The 23298-nt window shown below is 42.9% G+C and overlaps 1 protein-coding gene across 1 annotated transcript in view; it reads left to right on the top strand.

Annotated features, from left to right (window-relative positions):
* rgs7a (regulator of G protein signaling 7a) overlaps positions 1 to 23298 on the top strand; it is a 77236-nt gene that overhangs the window by 27177 nt on the left and 26761 nt on the right. The window contains exon 2 of the mRNA XM_084076233.1: positions 19958 to 20054. Coding sequence (XP_083932359.1) covers positions 19958 to 20054 — 97 coding nt within the window. The remainder of the gene's footprint in view (positions 1 to 19957; positions 20055 to 23298) is intronic.

Below are 23298 nucleotides of genomic sequence, written 5' to 3'. Positions count from 1 at the left end.
CGGACGCCATCCTTTAGCGAGCTAGTTTAAATCAGATCAGAGCTGTCAACAGACCCTCAGTCACGCCTTCGGGAGCACTTCAAAAGCTGTGATAGGAGCATCACGGGTGTCAGTATCCATTGGCAACCATCTGGAAGGCCATCTAAAATGGAACAAAGACAGTAGTGAGAATGCCACCCGTCCATCAAAGCTGCGCACGTGTCAATGCTGCTACTGTGTGAAAGGGTGTCACGGCAGCAGCTTTGACCCATCACAGACCTCCAGCACTGGGAGTGATGTTGCATGGCAATGGTGCATTATGGGAGACATTTAATGATACGTACATGTGAGGTGAGATAGGGGGAATTACTCTTGGCTAAAGGATTCCTTGATCTATTCATCAACATCCTGGAAATATTAAGATTTGTCCCGTAAATGACCATGTTTTTTATGTTAAGGTTTATTTTGTATGTATGAGCTCAGTTGTGTGGAGCCATATCAAAGGAAAGACAATGAAGGTTGAGGCAGAGAGGAATTAAAGGAGCAATGAAAGTGTTGGTGTGAGGAAACATTTTTGAACGTTGGAAGGGATGTTGTGAAATTCATGTAACGACAAACATACAGAACACAATCAACATCATGAAACAGGAACTGGAGAATTAAGCGCATTCATAGCTCAAGGTACCTGATGTAACTTTCATTTTATGCATGCGTGTCAGATTATCTCTTCTACTGTATATGTTGCAGAGGCAGGGAAATATTCAATACATTTTGTGTTAAATAAATTCGAGTGTGTCATCTCTCCGGTTGTCAGAAGGTGCAAAGAATGTGGCAGCCTGCTTGAGATGCACAAGTTGAAAAGATTCCATTAAAACCAGATGCCATTTGGGAACAAAGTTGCAGTGGCAACTGCAGATGCATCATAGGGGCTTTTTTCATCACTTAACACTACTGTATATACTTAGTTGACCGGGGTTTCCCAGGGCTCTATACTATGTCCGCTAGTATTTCCCTCAAAACTACATCTCTTTGCCAAAAATAGAAGATCTACAAGCTCACAAGTCACAACACGTTGCAACGATCTGCTATGCCACCAAATGTTCGCCCCCAGAATATGGACTCTAGAGTTCAAGTGGTTTTAAAGGCAACCATTGGACAACGTGCACTCTGTGTGTCTGCTACATAAACAAAACCCCATAAGTTCTGTCTGCTGTCCGCTATGATAACAAACTGGACCGTAGAAAGGGTAAATCAATCTATGGAACAGGCGACGATAGGTTCTAGTCAGAAAGATTCTTTGACTGAAACGGTCTTGATTTTCCTCTCCCCCGCCTGTGTGAATCTATCACACTGCCAACTGAGAACATACTTTCTGGGAATAAATTCAGTCACAGTGCCAGCCTTCACAGCACCCCACCCTCCCCCTCCTTCAATGTGATTGCCAATGGCAGTTACACAAGCAAACTCAAATTCTATTACGTTTCACTGTCATTCATTGCTTTTGCATCCCTATTCCTTTGCTACTGTATGTATGAATGTGCATTACATCAAAAAGGGAACAGAACCAGTTTTCTGTTCTCCCCCTCCAGAGCGCCCGTCACGCCGCTCTACAAGCTAAAATAGATCAATAGCATCAAGCTCACAACGCATCACCATGATGCGTTGAGAGCTTATAGATCTGCTCGCAACTACGTATAAATCAAGCCTCATACTTCTGATAACAAAGGGTGACTGGGCATTGACTATCAGCACTGTCCAGGCTATTTTGTCAGAAGAGTTCAAGGCTGGCCAGTTCAGTATAATATCATTTTAATTTATTCTATTGACATTTAATGTCCAGTTTTTGTTTTTTTACCAGACCATTCATTGCCTGTTGGGCACCGGCCTACTCAGGTATGATGCAAATCAGGAACGATGCAAGATGGAAATGCATTCCCCAACCAGTTATGCAATAACTGTCAGAGTAGTGTGTTGTACCCGTCTGTCTGTCGGTGTCCCTTTCATGCCCATATATGGAGTTCTGTGTCAGGCATGCACAAATAGAGTCTAGGCCAGTCTATGAAGTAAAATGTATGGCACTAGAAGTTCGGGCCGCTACGCGGCCCGAACGTCTAGCGTGACGCGTCGTTCACTTTGCAGTGCCACCTTACAGGCACCTCACAGTGTGAGAGAGAGTTTTGTGCTCTCCTAAATCCACGGCAGGCTTTGAAAGTACCCACTTCAGAAAGAGGTGACGTGCATCACCTCTCCAATGACCAAAACCCACTATGGAAGCCGTCGAACTGGTGCGATCTGACGGCATCCTAGAATTTATAGGTAGGATGTGATGTCATGCGTGATGTCATGCTGTCGTGAGATTACGTCACACTGGCGTTGTGTCCATATTCGGGACGACCGTCTCATCGTGATGTCAGATTACGTCACACTGGCGTGATGTCAGATTACGTCACACTGGCCACATACAACGTTCGTACATACTGACAACCGACATGGCGCAGGATTCAAATTGTATACCCCTGATAACGGATAACGGATTATATTAGATTTTTATGTAGTTTTCTCCTTGTGCGTCTTGTGTTTATCGTGCCAAGCACATTGTAATGTTTACTTTGAAGGGGGCTATACAACTTTCTGTTAATAATAATTGCATCATTTTTTATATTTTCGTTTCGATATCCCTCTCTGCCTCCTTCCAATTAGTTTCTCTCTCACTTTAACTCAATCTCTCTCTCTCTCTGTCTCTCTTATGAATGACTGGCCCACTGCCAGAGATGTCCTTGTAATAGTGGTCCCCATCTATGTTGCTGTGGTAACACAGACGTATGCTAACCCAGCAGGGACTTAAGATTCATGACATTCGTTAAACAACCTTGTCAGTGGCAGTCCAATAACTCCTTCCACCTGTCTGCAAAGTCATTTTTAGGTGAATGCTGTTGCGAGCCATAGTCCCATGTGGCCAGCTCTCAAGTCTTGCTCCACTCCGAATGGAGGTCTGGAGAAACTCTCATTTGAAGCAGTGGATAGACTGAGTGAGCAGCTCACTCGCTTGGGTGAGGCCAAACTGTGATTGAGTCGTGACAGGACCAGAGGCTGTCTGTGTTTTTCCGACCAGGTGCAAACCAAAATTAGATTGAACAATTTATATCTAACAGAAAAATTGAAAGAGAAATGTATTAAAACATTGCCTGAGGTACAGTATACGCACTGCACAATATAAACAACACATTTGGAAAGCTTCTGTCGGTGTAACGTTTACTGGCTACTGTCACCATGTTTGTTTCACTCATAGATGTACATTTGTAGTCATCTCATTTGCCGCATAATAAGTAGGACAGCTTGCCATAACTCCCCTGCAATAAATATGCTTCAGTACCTGAGACTAAAACTTTGTTCTGTTTTATAATAATTACTACTATCTTCGTAGTGTTTTGGTATGAAAACCAATATTTTTTTATTTAAGTATCCTGTATCATAACATTTTAATTCTGGAGACCACATGCAGTGAAACAACTTTATCAGGAAAAAACTCAGACAAGCAAATAAGCTAAAGCAATAAAAGAGTAAAACAAGAGTTATCTCAACTCGGTAAAGCAATTTTCAGTCAAAGGAAGGAGGGGAGGGGTTGATATGGGGTGCGTTCGGATATGTGCACCGGGAGCGCACTCACTTATTAGTTTGTATTGGACCAGTGCGCTCAGTGTCTTATATCCGAACACACCCATGGTTGGTGACTGGGAGTGCATTCCAGAGGGAGGGGGCAGCCACAGAGAAAGCCTTTTTGCCCCGGGTTTGAAGCCTGGTCTTGGGGACCTCCAGGAGGCTGCACTTGAACCGTTTTTTTCCGTTTACACCAAAAAAGAATAGCCGATCTACGCACCGCGACACGTTGTGACCATTTAGATTGGCAAACGTTCCACCAGAATGTGGATGCTGGCCTGGGGGAGTGTTTATAGTGTTTAACGTCTTTTATACGTCATCCTACGACAAATAGCAAAAATAGCATATTTACACATGATGCGACACGTTGTGAGCTATTAGTGCTGTTCAGCCAGGGAGGAGGCCAGGACCAACTTTGAATGTTGTGTTTACAAAACGGCAACTTCTCTATTGCTAAAAATAATCCAAACATAATTTCACACAAATATTGAGGGATGCACCGATATCAGCCAATGGCGATATTTGACCAATACATTGGTGTAACCCTAGCGTCATGAGTTTAAACCCCACTAACTCAGATATTTCTAGGCTTTTTCCATACAAATTCACTTTTTCTCAGTGTTGTTGAGCTAAGAATTTATTAACTGAGGAGAGTTAGATGTGTAACAACATGCACATGGTGTTAGGACTCATGTGTGTGGTGTGACAGCAAGGATGAGGCAAATAGAGTGTCAAAGCCAACATGGGCGTGTTTTTTAACCACAGTTAATCACATGGGGGAAGAAGAGGGGTGTGGGCTCCGCTCGCTGCCCCGACTCGGCTCGGAATCCTGGGTACTGTAGAGGAGACTGGTTAAGACCTAGCACTGAGTTGCATGCAAGCCAGGCTCTGGTAGCCTCTTTAGGTGATTGCAGACATAGGGCAGGTGAGGAGATTGGGAAAGGGAGGCAGGTGTGCTGAGGTGTGCTGTGGAGCCTTCTTGTGGTGCTGATGAGTGCAGAGAGCACACAGCACAAGGATGTGGAGGCGAGGGGGACTCGAGACATAACACATGGGTGCCTAATTATGTTTGAACTTGGGTGAACCAATTAAAAAAGGCAACACAAATTATGGTGTTGAAACAGTAACATCTGCACACCAAATAGCTCCCGTTAAAAGGATTGTTAATCCGCCAGAGATCTGAAATTAAAAAAAAAAAAAATCCTATTAACATGATAGACTTTAAGTGTGTGAGGTGATATTCACACGGTACGGTAGGTGTGTGTGACCTGGGAATCCAGGGGCACAGGGATGAGGGAAGGGGGTGTGCGAGCAAGCATCTGGATTAGTTAGTAGATACTGTTCACAATAAGCAGCAATTGAGAATATTAACAACTCCACAGTTTCGTCTTCTAACATCTTCTCACTTTTGAGGGACAGGGCGAGCGGAGACTGTCGGCTAGTTAATCATTCGCAGTTTTCTCGAATGGAAAATAGAAATAGAAACTTCAAATATACATCGGCAGCTGCTAGTATACCAGACTGGCCCACCTGAGTAAAGCCTGCTAAGTTTGTTAAACACCATGTTAGAATTGGCTGTTAAACAACAATAGCAGCACCGTTTGTCCAGGAGCTTATCGGTATTTAGATTCTGACTAATCAGAAACCAGTACTAAATTGGCACTGGTTGTATTAGCCAGTGGGATCTGCTGTCTAATCAATAAGTAAATGTTCTTGTTGGTTATGTGCATCTCACTGCAGCTCTCAAGGTCATACAGTTGCAGCTCACAGTGTTTTGTAGCCAGGCTGCCTCAGGCGGTCTTCTCAGCTGCCATTGTCAGCTCACAGAGGTGTCATTTCTAATTCGAATCCTGACACAGAGGGTGCCTTCTACCACGCTTGATCCAAAAGCCATCATGATCTTTATTTATTTATTTCTGTCAGGAAATGCATTGCAGATGGACTATTGTAACTCTGTTTACTCTATCATCCATCATGAAAAGTGTTAACAGAACAACCTGCCTTTATAAATAAGACTAGCCAGTTTAGTCTTTGCTTCTTTTAAAACCTTTCTCTATAAACACACTTTTATTTTATTTTGTTTTATATTTCTCTATCCGTTTCCATTGTTTTCCTAATTTGTTCTTTTACTCTGCTATTTTACCATTTTCATTTGATGTTTTTACTGTACAATTCATTTTTTGATGTTCTCCCCATACAGCTTTACCAGCGCCACACAAAGAGGGAACAGAGGCGATAGAGGGGAGAGAGGGAGCAGGGATACGTAGAGTGCAGCCTGCTTTCTTTTCTTTTTCTTCAATCTGATAAGAGTACAGGCAGAAATAAAGCATGAACACTGCAACCAGCTTCAGGAATTGACTAGGAAAGCTGCCTTTGATGGAAAAAACATGATTTTTTAAAATGCAAAAAAAGACGTTAAAAATGTACAGTATTCCCCAGTTAAGTTTTTGGCTGGACCAGCAGATGCATATTATGACTTTGACTGATATTAAGCCCAATCAATTTCTGATCTCTTGTATGTTTTACCCAATTGCGCTACATCTGTGATACACAAGGACATTATGCACCACTTCTGACAGAGGCAGAAATGTGTTTTCTGTTTAGTTCATCAATATGCAGAGTAGGAGAGGAAACAGCTCTCCATATGCTGAGAGGATTGAGGGAGAGGGAGAACAGTCAAATAACAATCATTCTGGAAAACAATGCCAATCTGCAAATAAAATGAAACAGCAGAGTCAAAACTTTAAATGTGTTACTGTCTGTTGCTTAACCATGACATGTGATATGCTACTTCAGTACACTTTAAAGTTGTACTGTGCAAATAAAAAAAAAACGATTTTTAGCAGCCTCTGCTGGTCATTACCGTCACTGCAGGCCGTTTGTTTATTACTGCGTTACCCAGAATTCCATTCGTTTTCACCGGAAGACGGAAGTGTTTCAAAAAGCGTTCGTTTAATTGTTTTATACGATCTGTGGATCGTTTCTCTTAGCCAGTGGAGCTTTAGTTACCGTGAGCTGTGTTTTCTTTTTCTGTTTTTTTTTGTTCTTCAAATCATACAATCTCTTAAAATCAGCGTGAGTTTCCTTTTGTTATTAGCGCGGTAGTTCCTGGCCAAACAGGAAACCGGTGCAGTAGTTCCTGGCCAAACAGGAAACCGGTGCATTTCCGCTTCCATTTTCCGGCCAGATGACGTCATTATCGCGGGAACGTCAACCCCGACCCCGTTCAATAGAAAATATATAAATAAAAGGCTTTCGGGGGTGAAATTCATGGAGTGGGTGTTGTGAAACATTTGCCACTCACAAAAGATATACAATTTAACTTTAGTTTTATTGAAAAAGTTACCTAGCATTACTTTAAGAACAAATAAGATTAACATTGGTGCTCCCACTGACTATGCCTTTAACACATTGCCCACAATTTCACCCATTGTCCATAGAAGGCGCGGCCATATTTGTTTTATGTCTACCCCATCAGAACATCTCATGACCCATGTTCGGGGTCTGAGTCACTGCTAGAGACAAATATCACTGTAGAGTTATTTACGTAATTGGGAAATGTGAGACTTGCAGCATACTGAATTACAATGAAGATGCTGTGTATCAGAGAAATTGGTTACCACTTGTTTCTCTTTATTAATAATTTTAAAAAAAAATCCCTAGTTGGATGACGAAAGGAAGCAATTAAATCTCTGAGAAACATTGAAATGTTATGTAAGAGGAAGCTGTGATGTAATTACGGAGGCTCAATAAATTTGTGTCTTCATCAAAGAATGAGGACTCCCCCCCCCCCCCCCCCTCCTCCCCGCCATAAATTTAGGTCACCATTAGAGAAGAGGATCATCATTTATCATGGGAAGGAATCTATGTACAGTAGCCGTAGCCATGGGTATCTTTACAATTTAAAAAATACCAATACTACTTTCAATACTGCTTAGTGATCGATACTGCTCTCCATAATTTGGTGAGAAAATATTTAACCATTATTATCTACAGGGATCTACAGCATCAAATAGACACTTCTGTCCCTCTGGCTTATGGGATCTGTACTACTAACTAGGCAATTATAATGCTCCTGTCACTGCGGGTTATGAGATGTAGACGATCAATTTATGTTGCAGCTATAGGTACCATCATACAGTCGCTTTGTTGCAGAATCCTGTCTCAGAATTGGAAGCTACAACCAAAGTCAGAGAAAATTACACAATAAACAGAAAATAGAGAGAAAGCTTTTATAGTAAAAACTGTGTTGGCTACTCTGTGTTTACTGTGAACGAACAGGGACCGGAGGAACAAAGCGAGAGGTCCGCTAGTTAATCGATCGTGGAGGCCACGCGTTTTCTTGGACTTAAAATAGAAATAGAAAATTGCTAAAATGGGTCTTCATATATACCTTGGCACTGCATGCTGTTATTGTACCAGAGTGGTTCAAGCCTGTTTTGTGAGACACTTTGTTAGAATGAATTGACTGCTTATTGGTATTTCGTTTCCGGACAGTCAAGAACCAGTACTAAATTGGCACCAGTTCTCGGTATTAGCCAGTGGGATTTGCTGTCTAACCAATAAGGAAATGTCAAGGTCATTGCAGTTCACAGTGTTTTGTAGCCAGGCTGCCTCGGGCAGCCTTCTCAGCCGGTCAGCTCAGAGAAGTGTCATTTCTCGGTCAAATTTTGGCACAGAGGGTGCCTTCTACCATGCTTGATCCAAACGCCATCATTATCATTATCTTTTTCTTTTCAGGAAACACATTGTGACTGGACTATTATAACTCTATTTATTCTGGCATCACATAAGAGACCACATTACCCCATTTTAGCCCCCCCTCCACTGAATAACACACACACACACACACACACACACACACACACACACACACACACACACACACACACACACACACACACACACACACACACACACACACACACACACACACACACACACACACACACACACACACACACACACACACACACACACAGGGAAAGCATACAGGGACACAAATATTTTAGGTGCAGTAAAGGTTACATTCACAAACTCATGGATATGTCCTCATGATACAACACGCATGTCACTCAGCACTCCAAGTAGGGGCGGAGACAGCATCCCAAGTTGTTCGAAACACTCCAACAACAAGTCTTTGGGTATAATGTCCTAGGCTGGATCACCAGAGGAAACAAACTGCTTAGTCTTGCACTGCTGCTTGTTGTTAAAGTGCTCTCTGTAGTTGTTCTCATGGGCCTGGAAGTCCACTCGTTACTATTCCGACAGCGGACGGACATACCGCTGGAAGGCCGCCGGGTCTATTGCCTCTCTTCTCTCTTCCCGTTAGCTGTTCACGGGAAGGAGGGGCCGTCAGATAGCGTCGGCTGTTGGTAGACTTTTATTGTCTCCGCCCGGCCCGAAAGGCATGGCGAGAGAGTATGTTTTGCACTCCGTCCGTCCGTCCGTCCGTGTGTCCGTGTGTCCGTGTGTCCATCTGTCTGTGAGCAGCTAATCTCCGGCACCGTTGGTCCGGTCGCTGCGAAACTGTGCACACACACTCCCTGGATGCCAATTCAGAACCTCTGGCCCAAGTTTTTGACATGGGCCTGTTATAGCGCCACCAGGAGGCCGATTTGTGCAAAACATATTTTTTTATATTACTCCTACAGATGTTGTCCAAAAATCACGCAAATCGGTACACAGTATCTCTAAAGTCATTAAACGAAACGAGTCTTTCAGATTTCTCATATTCCATCCTGATTGGCTAAAAATGCCGTTTGCAGGAGTGCTCCGTTTTGAACAAAATGCCTCAAATCATGAACGCAGCATGCGATTTCCGTGAAATTTTGCACGCACATTCCCATTAGGCCGAGGAAGAAATGCCACTTGAAAATTTTCCAATCAGCCTCATGGTCGCGCTATAACAGGCCGATTCGTGTTTTTACCTATAACTGCACCAATCAGTGTAAAACTTTGTATGCACACTCCCTAGAGGTCAACAAAAAACCTTTGCCCTGCATTTTTCACATCTGCCTTTCATAGCGCCACCAGGAGGCCAACTTATGTAAAACACATTATTTTATACGACTCCTTCCAATTTTATCCAAATTGCACGCAAATCGGTACGCATGATCTCTATAGTCATGTGATCACGACAGATGTGTTTTCATATTCTATCCTGATTGGCTAAGATTGACATCTAAAGTTTGCATTATTGGCTTGTTTTGAACAAAATTCCACAAATCATGAACGCACTGTCCGATTGCGGTCAAACTTTGCACGCACATTCACACTATGTTGAGGAACAAATGCCACCCATTTAACATTGCCCTGTTATAGCGCCACCAGCAGGTCTAATTTAGCGAAACAAGTGTTTTTAACAAAATGCCTCAATTCATGAATGCAGTCGGTGTCCGATTGTCGTGCAAGGCCTAAGAACAAATGGCACCCTTTTCACATTGGCCTATTATAGCGCCACCAGGAGGCCACAATAGCCTACCTGACCTGGCGGAGACCTGTGCTCCGAGGAGCACTTTTTCTAGTTCCAGACTGTAACTACTTTAATTATTTTTTTAATGTATCTGTTTTAGTTCCTTTAAAGCATTTTGAGTATTCTCTGTCTTCTGATTATTTAATATATTTAATATTGATGTATATATGTATCTCTGTTGATATTATTGTTGTATCCGAGTTGAAATAAAGGTTATGATGATGATGCAAGCTATATAGTCCACAGAAATTGCAAATGCATCCACTGCACCTACTGTACTACATTGACGATGGTAGTTACAATGGGGCAGTTTAACGGCACGTCAGGTGTTTCTCACAATGTTTTTAATTTGATTGAGACTCAACACTGTAATGTTGTCAAGAGGCAGGACCTGCTTTGCTGACAATCAACAGGACACTTGTTGACAGTATCATTATATCCTAAAACCTTTGTTGAGTGCTGTCGCATGCTTTTGTCAAATATGAAAGGCGGGACAGGACAAACCTTTCAGTTTTTTCGACCCCATTCAACCTCCTTTTTTTGCCTTTTGCATGTTTGTCAATAGTGAAGTTCAGTTCCAGCTCTGAGCATCCAGCTCAACATCACAGCAACATACTGTAATTGACTTTGAAAAATCCACTAGTATTTCACTTTAGGCAAGCGGTGGCTAAAGAAAGCAGCTGTCTTCCCGGTCCAGATGGCTTTGAGTCAGCAGTCCTCAGAATTGATTATCCTTTTGTTCTTCAGTTCCGTCTATTGGTCAGTCAAAGTCAGTAGACTTATGGAGCACTTAACAAAAAACCAAGAGCCTGGCATTGTGTTAGAAAGCTGGTTCTGAAATGTTGTTTAGAAATGGTGCTTCAGAGCACTGTGAGTACACCCCAAAGTGCCCTCGGTGATGGTCTTTGAAGTGGCAAGGGCCCAGCACTGCGGCATAGACGGTCTGTGTGCTCATGCACAGAGCTTTTGTTTTGTCACTTCATACGTCCCGTGTCATTATTATTCAATGATTCACACACTCGCTCTAATCTGTAAAGAGGCTGCAAAGACGCAGTTAGACGCCACTACGTATGAGAAAGAGTGTGCGAGAGAGAGGGAGAGGGAGAGAGAGATTCTGAATCCTCTTGTGGGTAAACCATTTTGCCAACCCAGAGAGTATTCCAACTTCAAGCACGGTTAGATCCTGAATATTCAGGTGGATGGCATTTTACCAGGCGTGGGTGGCGAGGGCAGGGGGTGCTTGTGTGAAGTATCGATCAGCGCTGCTCTGTTGTCCTTGTTTGCTCTGTGTCTCACCAACCCAGCTAACTCTCACAGAGAGAGGAAAGGAAGGGGAGATCGACCTTTGATAATCCCGCGGGGGAAATTCAGTTTCAGCTTCAACCAGCTGATGGCTTCCCAAATTGTTATATATGAGAGAGAGAGAGAGAGAGAGAGAGAGAGAGAGAGAGAGAGAGAGAGATCACAGAAAGCGCTTGTAAATTGGCTAATTTTGGCAACGAGTGTGTAGAGGGGAAAAAGGAGTGGACCTAGTATAGAGCCCTGGGGGAGTCCGGTCTACAATAGGGTTTTAGTGGTTAACAGCAATGAGTCGGCTGCCATTAGGAACAGCTTATAGAAAGTGGTTCACACCCATTTCACATCACAGAAAAGATTTATGTCTGTCAGTTTGCCTGTAACAACCTGACAGACACATTGGCTGTCGGTTTTACGAGCGACTGTGCAGAATACTGCCATAATAGTAAAACAATAGTAATGCTGAGGTTTGGAGACACTTTTTATTGAGTACTAACCCAATATACTTAATTTACATCTTTTCCTCGAATAATAGCCGATCTTTGTGACGCGTTGTGAGCTTGTAGATCTAAATTTGAATATTGAATAAATGTTATTCTTAAGAAAAAGGCAATTCTGAAGCCCTCCACCTGTCCTATTATTTTAGCTATTACCAGGCACCTGTGCACAACTGCCAGTTTACCCATGCACCTTTGAATTTTTTGTTTATTCTAAATAGCTGAATTGAATCTGATATTTACATGCAGGTAAGATAGTGGTAGATGTATACAATTTTTGTAATTGTATTGCATTATTTCAATTCATGTGGATGTCCATCAGCTCAGGTCAAGGTTTGCATTGTTTGAATCCTCTTAAATGATTATATCATTTTATGGATATGTAAATCTGACATGGTACAGTATGAGACCTGGTGAGACGAAGGAGGAGCCCCGGCCAGGACGTTACCCACAGAGCCTAGTCCTTCCACGTGCCAGAGCCTCCCCGTGTTCAGGCAGAGTAGTTCCGGAGAAGCGGACTGAGTGGCCCTGTCTTTCCCTATAGGACTGACCGTGGGTAGCTACCTGGGATGTAAGTTGGGGCTTGATCAACCACCTGGGCGAGGGTGTATGTTGCGAGACCCGAAACACCATATGACCCCGGGCTACAACACTGATGATACATCCCAGGTGCATCCATGTGATATATTCTTTATAGACCTCAAGAGGTGGCTGTCCATAGTGGAGTCAGTGCTGCTGTATGGGGCCGAGACATGGATGCTCACAGCACAGTAGGAAAGGGCCCTGAATGGCTTCTACACAAGAATGCTACGAATGGCACTTGGTGTCCGACAGACCTATCAGAAACGTGGACCTCTACGGGGACTTACCATAGGTCACAGACAAGGTGAGAGAGAGAAGTATGAGGCTGGCGGGGTACGGCGTCTTGCATACAGAACTGATGACAAGCAAACTGACACTGTGGGAGCCAAGCCAACCCAGGGCACAGCCAGGAAAGGAAAGAGGTGTACCACCTACATAATGTTTAGACACACTGCATCGTGACAACGGAGCTAACAACTGCATTGCTCATGTCTGATGCTAGACAGGAGGGTGTGGAGGGCAGCGATTCAGGAGTCCCGAGGTGGTTTTGGCTAGTCTGCACTCTTGCATCGCATCATTGATATGGGGGCGTTACCTTATGGACTCCTTCTCATACCTTCCCTTCTGTTTTTTTTTTATCATTCTGTCCCTCCAGCTTCCAGACCCGATTAATTATTCATTATTTATGAAAGGAGGATTTTGTAGACGCATCTGCCAAGCTGGGCCCCTTCCCCAATACATCATACTGTGTCTGTAGCTCATCTGTCTCAGTAACACCAAGGAGGAGTATGAAAGCACAGAAGGAAATGATATAGAAAATTTCATATCAAGTCAGGTTTTTTTCTCCCTCTTCTCTCTCTCTCTATCTGACCCATACTGTACTGTAGCTATCTCCCAGCAGCTCTTTAGCTGTATGCCTGTGCTTCATCATTGTCAATTAAGGTCCACTAACTGGGATGGTTTCAAGCCTTAGGGTGTTTGATGAACTGTAAGTTTTTCAGTATAACAATATGCTATAGTGCTACTCACTCTATCCATGCATACCGTACCATACTTCACTCCAATGACGGAGACTTGAGCAAGTATCAGTGCTTGCACTGGTCTTCCGTACAGGCAATGCAAGCTTATGAGCTGACAAAATCCTGACTCTTAGGTAGTCTTTGTCTTGTATAGATAAAAGTTTTGTATAAACTGAAAATGTAATAATATTTAAATCATAAAACAACAATACACAGACTGTAATAACGACATAGCTTCCCTGTGCAATTGAAAAGACTTTCTGACAGTTCAATTAATTATCAGTTTGGCAACTGGCTTGAATCCCCATTCACCCTGGTCCCTACATACTATTAATATGTCTATATCTTAAAATATCAACTGAAAACTTTCTTCAATCTTTGCATTTCATCAAACAAGGGAATCCTGAAATCATAATAGGATAATCTACAATAGAACATGTTTAAAATGAAATTCATTTTAAAGTCTTTTAGATAACAAACATTGCATATCCTATTCTGTGAACCAACTTACTTCAATAGCACGGGTTACCGGTTCACACTTGAGCACACAATGACCTCTGGCTTCTAGTTAGTAAGGAAGTAACAAAGAGCTAAGGACCTAATGAACATTGCTTAAATTAGACATAGACCATATGTTATTTGACCATTTCTCTCTATGTATTATAATTGAGGGATAACTTTTGTTACAGCCAACATTCAGTGAAGCAATGAAATGAAAGCTATAAAACAATTCTGCCTCTCTAAGAATAAGAAAATACAGGCTCCTTGTCCACGGGTGACAGTGTGCCTTATTTCAACTGAAAACCTTTTTTGTTATGGTATTTTGATTCAAGTTATATTTATAGCCCTCTTTTAAGGCTGCCTTGAAAAGACACATATTCTCTCAAGCTTTTTCCATTTTGGTGGTATTTTGATTCAAGTTAGATTTATAGCTGAGCACCCACTGCCTAAACAAAAAAGGCATCCAGAGGAGGCGCGCCTGCTTTTTTTCTTACGTGCTTTACATTCACCTCTCACACACACATTCACACATCGACAATGGAGGAAACCATGCAAGGCACACTTGGACACGCAGCCAGGAAGAGCTCGATAACGAACTGGGACCCGTCCGATTCCAAGGCGGCCACACTACCTCCTGAGCCACTTCCAATGGCGACCTATTCTGAACAGAATTTACTTTCTGGTCAACCTTGTAACCCCACACTCCAGCTGTATAACTAAGAATCAGGCACATGATTCACAGAGCTGCGAGTGTGTGGAATAGCCATACGAAAGATAATTTGACTGATTATTGGCCGTTCAGCTCTCCCTGCAGAGTCTGCCAGGATTCCAATCCCCGCTTCATAGGACATAAAAGCCAGATTCATACTTGAATGCGTTTCGAAAATAGCCGACCTTTCAAGCTCACAACGTGTTACGGATGCGACGCTTTGTGATCTTGTATAAATAGACTCGTATTCCTGCATTCTTGCTTTAAAAACTGTGGTTACTGTATGAATAAATATATAATCAGACATATCAAAATACTGCTGTTAAGATGAATATATATTATAGACCGTACTTATGCGACTAATGACCTTATAATATAAAGTGACCCTTGGATAATTCCTGGCAGGCTTAAGAATTGGCTTGGTGATAGACTTATACCAAAGAGATGGAATCAAGTTTTGTAAAAATCGGCCTCCTGGTGGCGCTATAATAGGGCAATGTTGAAAGGGTGGCATTTGTTCCTCAACGTAGTGTGAATGTGTGTGCAAAGTTTCACGGCAATCGGACACTGCATGCATTTAGTTCAATACGGGCCATTCCTGCAAACTTTAGATGTCAATCGGGGTGGAATATGAAAAATCAAACAGATCCGTCTTGATCTCATGACTATAGAGATCATGTGTAACGATTTATGTTAAATTTGGATACAATCTGAAGGAGTAATATCCAAAAATGTGTTTTACGTAAGTCGGCCTCCTGGTGGCGCTATAAAAGGCAGATGTGAAAAATGCAGGGCAAAGGTTTTTCCTTGACCTGTTGGGAGTGCGCATACAAAGTTGTAAACAGATCGGTGCAGTTGCGGGTAAAAACACGAATCGGCCTGTTATAGCGCCACAATGAGGCTGAAAATTTTGAAGTGGCATTTCTTCCTCGGCATAGTGGGAATGTACATGCACAATTTCATGGAAATTGCATGCTGTGTTCATGATTTGAGGCATTTTGTTCAACACGGAGCACTTCTGCAAACTTTGGAAGCCATTTTTAGCCAATCAGGATGGAATATGAAAAATCTGTGACCATAGAGATACTGTGTCCCGATTTGCGTGACGTTTGGACAAAATCTGTAGGAGTACTGTCAAAAAATGTGTTTTGCAAAAAGCGGCCTCCTGGTGGCGCTTTAACAGGCCCATGTGAAAAATTTGGGGCAGAGGTTCTGAATTGGCATCCAGGCAGTGTGTGTGCACATTTCCGCTGCGATCGAGCCAACGGTGTCGGAGATTAGCTGCTCACAGACGGACACACACACGGACACGCGGACACACACACGGACGGACGGACGGACTGACAGGGGGCAAAACATACTTTCTCGCCATGCCTTTCGGCCTGGCGGAGACAATAATAATGTCCATTATCCAGCCATATCCTCTACAGTGGGTGACCATTGACTTTGTCGCTTTTCATAAGAGAATCACTTCACTCATTTGCCTCACCCGCTTTGCAGTAAATTTAAGTTCCAAATACTACCACAAGGTGCCGCTTTGGAGTCACTTTTTTTGTGACAGAGAGACAGACAGACAGACAGACAGACAGACAGACAGACAGACAGACAGACAGATAGATGTCTTATATTAATAATAATAATAATAATAACTAGCAATAATTACGTGTGCTTAGAGCGTTTAAATTGGGTTTTCTGTTCAGCGTCGGGCAGTCAGGAACGCATCTCTGTCATTTTGACACTGTTGTACAACAAAGTAGAATTCATTTGTGAAGAAAGAAAAACCCATTAACAGTTGAAAATAGCCTACACCCTACACCATTTCTGCCCATCCCTCTAACTTCATGTAGGCGCATTAAAAATATCAAAATTGGCCGCTCTGAATTTGTATCTGAACAAATACTTTGATAGAAGAGATAGGCCTACAGAGGTACTGTAGGGGGGAGGGGGAACCTGATAGCAGAGTTCCTCACTTGGCTTATTTGGAATAGGCTGCATACATTAACATAACCGGTTTGGCAAGAGACTGTGCCAGTGTTGTAGGCTAGTGCTAATTTTGGAAGTGGGGGAGCGCGGTTCTTGAGCGGATTGGAGTTTTTTTTGTTACTTTATTTCGGTTTTAGGGTTAAGCTCTGATCCACCCGTCCCCCCCTCCCACGAAAGCCCCCCGACCCCCCGCACGCAACCACTCCGCCGCGCTGCGCCAGGCCGCGCTGCGCTAAAACGCACTGTCTGTGCCTGTGGTGGCCAACTGAAAGCTATAATAACATAGTAGTATGACAAGGGTGCCATTATATTCAATGATATTCAATTGTTTTGTGGAAAACACATGGCTCATCATGCTTAATTAAAGAGAGACTCACTTGCCTTTTCTAAGTGCTTTTCATTGTTTGGACAGAAGAAATTGTAAACATTTAGCCAATATTCGATCATCATTAAATAACAGACAGTGAACTGGTAAACTGGTGACAGCATGTCATGGATAGCACATTAATTCTTAAACAATATTGAGGAGGAAATAATTATAAACGAGGAAATAAAATAAAACAAACCAAAAAGACGCCAATAACCCCTGTCTTATAAAAACTGCCAAAGTGGCTCGGGGTTATCTGACATGACAGGCTGTGCCACTTTGGTTTTTGTGCTTTCTGCCGTGCGATGTGCTCGCAGCCAAGTCTTGACATAAGGCTCTGGATTCCAGGACCTGAGCGGAGGTCCATGCTGTCTAATAAACATCAGAGCCGACACACGTTCTGTATGCAGTCGCGAACGGAGTGATGTTATTATGAGGTTCAATGTTCATCAAACTAAAGAGAGAGAGAGAGAGAGAGAGAGCAGTGTCCCATAAAGTAGTAGTGGAAATAGCCGATCTACAAGCTCACAAAGTGTTGCACCATGATGCTTTGCGAGCTTGTAGATCTGCTATGTTTTAAAATAAAAGTCTGTCTGTTGGTTTTATGAATATTAATCCATTATACATACATTATATATATATATAACGCACTGGCCAATACAAACTAAAAGACGAGAATGAATAATTTGTATGCTCATCGCGTGGGATTCGAACACGGGTCGAAAAATCACCGGACATCAGTTTTAACCGCTACACTAGCTGGGCTGTTTCATTTATAAAGGAAAATGTTGGAATATTACTACACAACAATTGATGCGAGAAAAAAAAAACATATAAGACGTCTGTCTGTCTGTCTGTCTCTCTCTCTCTCTCCACAGACTTTTGAGACAGACAGACAGAAACCAATGTGTGTCTGAACATTTCTAAAATGACAGAGATGCGTTCCTGACTGCCCGACGCTGAACAGAAAACCCAATCTATTGGCAAGAGAAAAAAATACGTTTATTTTCCCGTCTCGTTTTATCAATTAAGACGTTAAAATTAAACTAATGTTAAGCGCAGCATCATGCTATCTAACTTTATTTGCTTAATATTTTGCTTAATATAAATGTCACATCTTGTACTGTAAGCAACATACAGGATCTTTCTCTGTCTTTCTAGGAAAAACAGTGCCTAAAAACCCCAAAACAAACAATTTTGCTATTCAAATGAGCTATTGGCATGATAAAACATACGTTTACATTTTCCAAAGCAAGTGTCAAAACATAATACAAAAGTGTAAAGTAATGTATGTACAGTTTGGAGAGGATATACAGTAACTAGTAACAAATATATTCTTGCTGTCTGCTGTGGGCTGTAGGCAGTAGACCGCTGCTGCCCCTAGTGGCACAGAGTAGAAATCATACATGCCCTGCATGAAACGCATGAGAAGAATGAAAAAAAACGACAAAGTCAATGGTCACCCACTGTATGTCTTCATGTTGCCAAGTCTTTGTTGCTGTGCATTGATAAGTCTGTGTGCTTCCATGCAACTGATCACGTGTGCCTGTGTCCATGTGTGTGACATTTTTACTGTATTTATTCATGTGCCAGAGGAAGGAGTTTGGGGAGATCTCTTGGCATCCATCCGTGAAGGCTGACGCATCAGGCTCTGCTGTCCGCTCTGCTCTGCTCCGTTCTGTCTGTTCTTTGAAGCAGGACTGCTTGGCTTGCCATTGCCAAGCCACAGGGCAGAGGATACGATTCCAACACATTTCTGTCCCACTGACGGGCCTTTGTGTGTATGTGTGTTTTGTGTGTGGGGGTGGCAGTGGCTCAGGACTCGGTAGAGCAGCTGTCTTGGAATCGAATGTTTCCCAGATCGATCACCATCTCCTTCTGGCTTCATGGAGTGAGAAAGACACTGAACCCCTAGCTTCTCACGATAAGCAGACAGGCATCCTGCATCGTCGTCCAGTGTGTGGGTGAATGTGTAGTAAAGCGCTATGGGGTCTACGCTAGTTGACTAGAAATGTGCTACATAAATTAAGACCATTTACCATTTTGCATTTGAGAGTCTATGTGTGTCTATGTGTCAGTCAAAGCTGTGGTCATTAGGGTCTGTCAAAAAATACTGCCTATTTCATGAGCTCTGGTTTGGGACTCTTGACAGAGTGTAATGCATAATATGCACTAGTAACTTTACTATAGTTTCAAAAACGTAATCGTCAAAAATGTGGATAGATTCCTCACTGCTGTTGAGGATGGAAGCATCCATGTAAGAAATAGAGCCCAGAGATTTGTCAGAGGGGAAACAGGTTCATTCTGACAGCAGAAACTCTTAATCCTGCTGCAAACCGTGCAATATCAGCTGTCTTGTAAGTTTAAGCACAATGCTGTGGCAGACAATATCTATCTTAACATTAATGGCATGTCAGATTGTATGTCACAATGGTAATAAGATATGTATATTATAGCAATGGTCACATTGCAGGATCTTGATCAAAAATGTCTAATACTTCCAGAACGTTGACAGCATTTGTCTTTGGTAGGAAGCCACAATGAGCATGTCACACGTTCCAAGAATATTGATTCTGACTCACAATGACATTCCTTCACAATTTGGTACAGTATTGTCATGGCAGAAGGAAGGAAGGAAGGAAGAAAGAAAGAAAGAGGAAATGTATGACCAGGCAATAGTCACCAACGCCCTCTCCAGCTCCTGACTTTTCTCAAGAGACATGTCTGAACCACACTTGAACCCATTTCTAACTGTCTCGTTTCTGCCCTCATTTATCCAGGCAAGGTGACTAAAATCTATTTCCTCTCTCTCTCTTCCCTCCGCCCCCCTCTCTCTCTCTCTCTCTTCCCTCCTCCCCCCTCTCTTACTCTTACTATCCCTCTGTTGGTCAGATGGAGGATGTAATAGCCCGCATGCAGGAGGAGAAAAATGGAATCCCTATCCGCACAGTGAAAAGTTTTCTATCCAAGATACCCAGTGTTTTTTCAGGTAAGTTTCCTGCTATGTATTGTCTAGTCTCCTTTCCTCTACAATTCTCTCCTCTCCGAGCCTCTGTTTGGCTCCCACCCAGACAGTAAGCACCCAACCCCAATTCAGTACTTGCCAAACAAACATTGGACCCATTTAGAAAGATATCTGCTTGCATATCAGACGGACTAAACCAGAATGTCCCGAAAGTCTCATTAAGGTGGTGTCCGGGTGGAGCAGGGTTACAGTACCTGCACCACCCCTGTGGAGATAGGATCTATTTCTCTGCGTTGCCTCTGGCTTAGACGAGCACTCAGACAAACACAATTGTCGAGATTAGCCGCACGCACGCGCGCACGCACACGCACACGCACACACACACACACACACACACACACACACACACACACACACACACACACACACACACACACACACACACACACACACACACACACACGTCAAAATATGGAGTTCCACCTGGTCTGGCTGAGATATGCGTTCCAATGAGTGCACCTTTCTAGTTGGTAGTGTAACCCTATTACAGCTCCAAACTACTGTCTAAATGATATTTAGATCTATAGTTGTAGCCAGTTTGAATTATCAAGGTATCAAGTTGCAGTAGCTGAAAATAGCAGCAATTAGATATCAAAGCGAAAGTTCAAGATTTGTAGATTGCCTACTGTTGTTTCACAATAGTTTCAGTCTCCACTGACTTACACCAACATTACTACTGTCACAGCACAACACAACTCTGGGAAACGTGATGCTAATACATGGATTACCAATACCGTGTCTAGGGCTTCCAGGGCTTTCCCAAGTAAGTTGTATGAGCCTACCTGTTGGCTTGCTGTCTCTGCACCGATCCTACGTCTGTCACTTGGTCAGCTCACTGTGGTCCAACACTGTTTAGTTTCGGTATTCCATTGACATTAATACATGTGGACAATAACTTGAAACAAAACTTTGTGGGGAAAAAGTGGAAACTCTGCAATTCTGCTCTCCGTTGCAACACTTGCAAACATTTCTCTTCCAGCTCCAGACCGACACCTGTTTCGAATAGACTCCCTAAACACTCGGGCACACCCCCTTTCAAACTAACACCTGCTTGGTGACAAAGGTAAGCCCACTCCCCGAGCCTGTCAGCCATGTTGGACAGCCAGTAGGGAGATGGTGTGCCGTGACATTACCAAAGATTGGATTGGTGTCTGGCAACTGAAAACAAACCCCTAACCTTCATTCTGAACCGCACATTACAGGAACTGCTTGTGATTTCACTGTGATTGATAAAAACGGACTGTGGTTTTGGGAGTATACTGCCCTCACCTCTGCTCTCACCTGAAGTCATATAAGAATTCCGCGACCGGGGAAGGCTAGCCTTTCTACACTTCCATGGAGAAATGTTCACCCTGGTGTTGGGTAGGATGAGTAGCACTGCCGGAAGCTCATAAGAGCAATATCAATATATTCCCTGGCCAAGCAGGGATTATGTATCGGAAGAGCGGTAGTCTCCCACATGGGAGACTAGGGTTCCCAGGGTAGGACATGAAATGAACAGATTGCAGCTTTAGATGGAAGAGATGAAGTGAGTGAGTAAAATGCCTCAGGATGCGTCTTTCTCCCATGCGTTGTGGCATTGCAATGGTGACAGGCCCTGCAAAATGTATGTTGATATCATCATGTTGTGAAATGTGATGTGAGTGGAATTCCTGGAACATTGACTGGAGTGCTCCACACCTCAGGGAACAAAAATGTGCGCGTGAGTGTGCACTCTCACATCATGTCTGAGTGCGATTGCATGCTCTCTCTCTCTCTCTCTCTCTCTCTCTCTCTCTCTCTCTCTCTCTCTCTCTCTCTCTCTCTCTCTCTCTCTCTCTCTCTCTCTCTCTCTCTCTCTCTCTCTCTCTCTCCTCCTGTCCCCTCTTTTTCGTGTATGTGGACTTATGCGAGTGTACCAGGCACTCAGAAATCCTCAAGAGACTCCACAAGAATTGTCGCGTTCAGTCAGAAGCAGGAGAAGAAGACGTGTTGTCTATCTGTGATAAACCCATTAAGACCTGAGGCCGATTCTACAAATTCCTTCTAAATCTGTAGTTCTCACACTTTTTTGTGCCAAGGGCCTCGGAAATTATATATATTTGGCCGAGGACCCCCACATCTGAAAATGTTTTGTGCCAGGGACCCCCCAGAAGAGAAGATTTATGTAAAAAAAAAATGTCATGTCATTTTCAATATTGAGCTTGTACTGCATGAGAATCATTTTAAAATCTGGAGGCTTGTTAGGGGATTACCTCACACATCTCATTTAAGCCCTATCCTTGAAATTGGGTCATCACATCACATCACATTACAAAAGTGTGAAAATGAGGGGGGGGGGGGTAGTATTAATGCTACTAATCCCCAGCAAAACTCATCTAGTTATGTGGTCCATGTTCACTGTAGCTGCTTCCATTAACCCATTCAATCCGGGAACGCATCTCTGTCATTTAGATTTCTTTGGCTGTTCAAAAATCTAAAATAGCAGATATACAAGCTCATGAGCTTGTAGATCCGCTATTTTGTGATTTTTTTTTAAAATTGGTGCAAAACGTCGAATATATATATTTTTTATGCGAACATTTGTAACTCAAATCTTTGCTTCTGGGGGGTCCCTGGAATGAAATATTTTGAGTTGGGCGTCGGCGGCCAAGTACATATCATTTCCTCGACACGAAAAAGTTTGAGCACCACTGATATAGCAACAGGTTAGGATTTAGAAGACATCACAAATTTTCAAAACATAGCAGATCTACAAGTTCATAGCACGGCACTCGGTGCCGCACTATGAGCTTGTAGATCTGCTATTTTTGAATAGCCGAAGAAATCTAAAAATGACAGAGATGAGTTCCCGGATTGAATGGGTTAAGACAGCTGCGATCCCCCTCATTAATCTACACAGTTCATACAGTACTGTACGTACAGTATATGCAAGGGTTGATACACAAAGTTATGTTGTGTTTTCCGGGGGAAGTTATGTAAGTTTTCACAGAGCCTGAGAACAGAATGGGGGAGGGTGTTCAGTGTACACTGTAAAAGTCCTGACTATAAAACTCTCGAGTGTATTTTGTAAACAAATGGACCCATCTGTGATACGGGCAGCCAGCTTAGTGGGTATAGAAATCCGTCGGGTAATTAGAAGGGTCTTGAGCAAGACACTTGCACCCTGACAACTCTCCCCCGAGCGCTCATCATACAGTAACTGAACAGCAATCAGCTGGGTGAAGCT

The sequence above is a fragment of the Gymnoscopelus microlampas genome (genome assembly GCF_963454915.1).
Source record: "Gymnoscopelus microlampas genome assembly, chromosome: 13".
NCBI lineage: Eukaryota > Metazoa > Chordata > Actinopteri > Myctophiformes > Myctophidae > Gymnoscopelus > Gymnoscopelus microlampas.
This window is presented reverse-complemented; position numbering and strand designations above follow the sequence as displayed.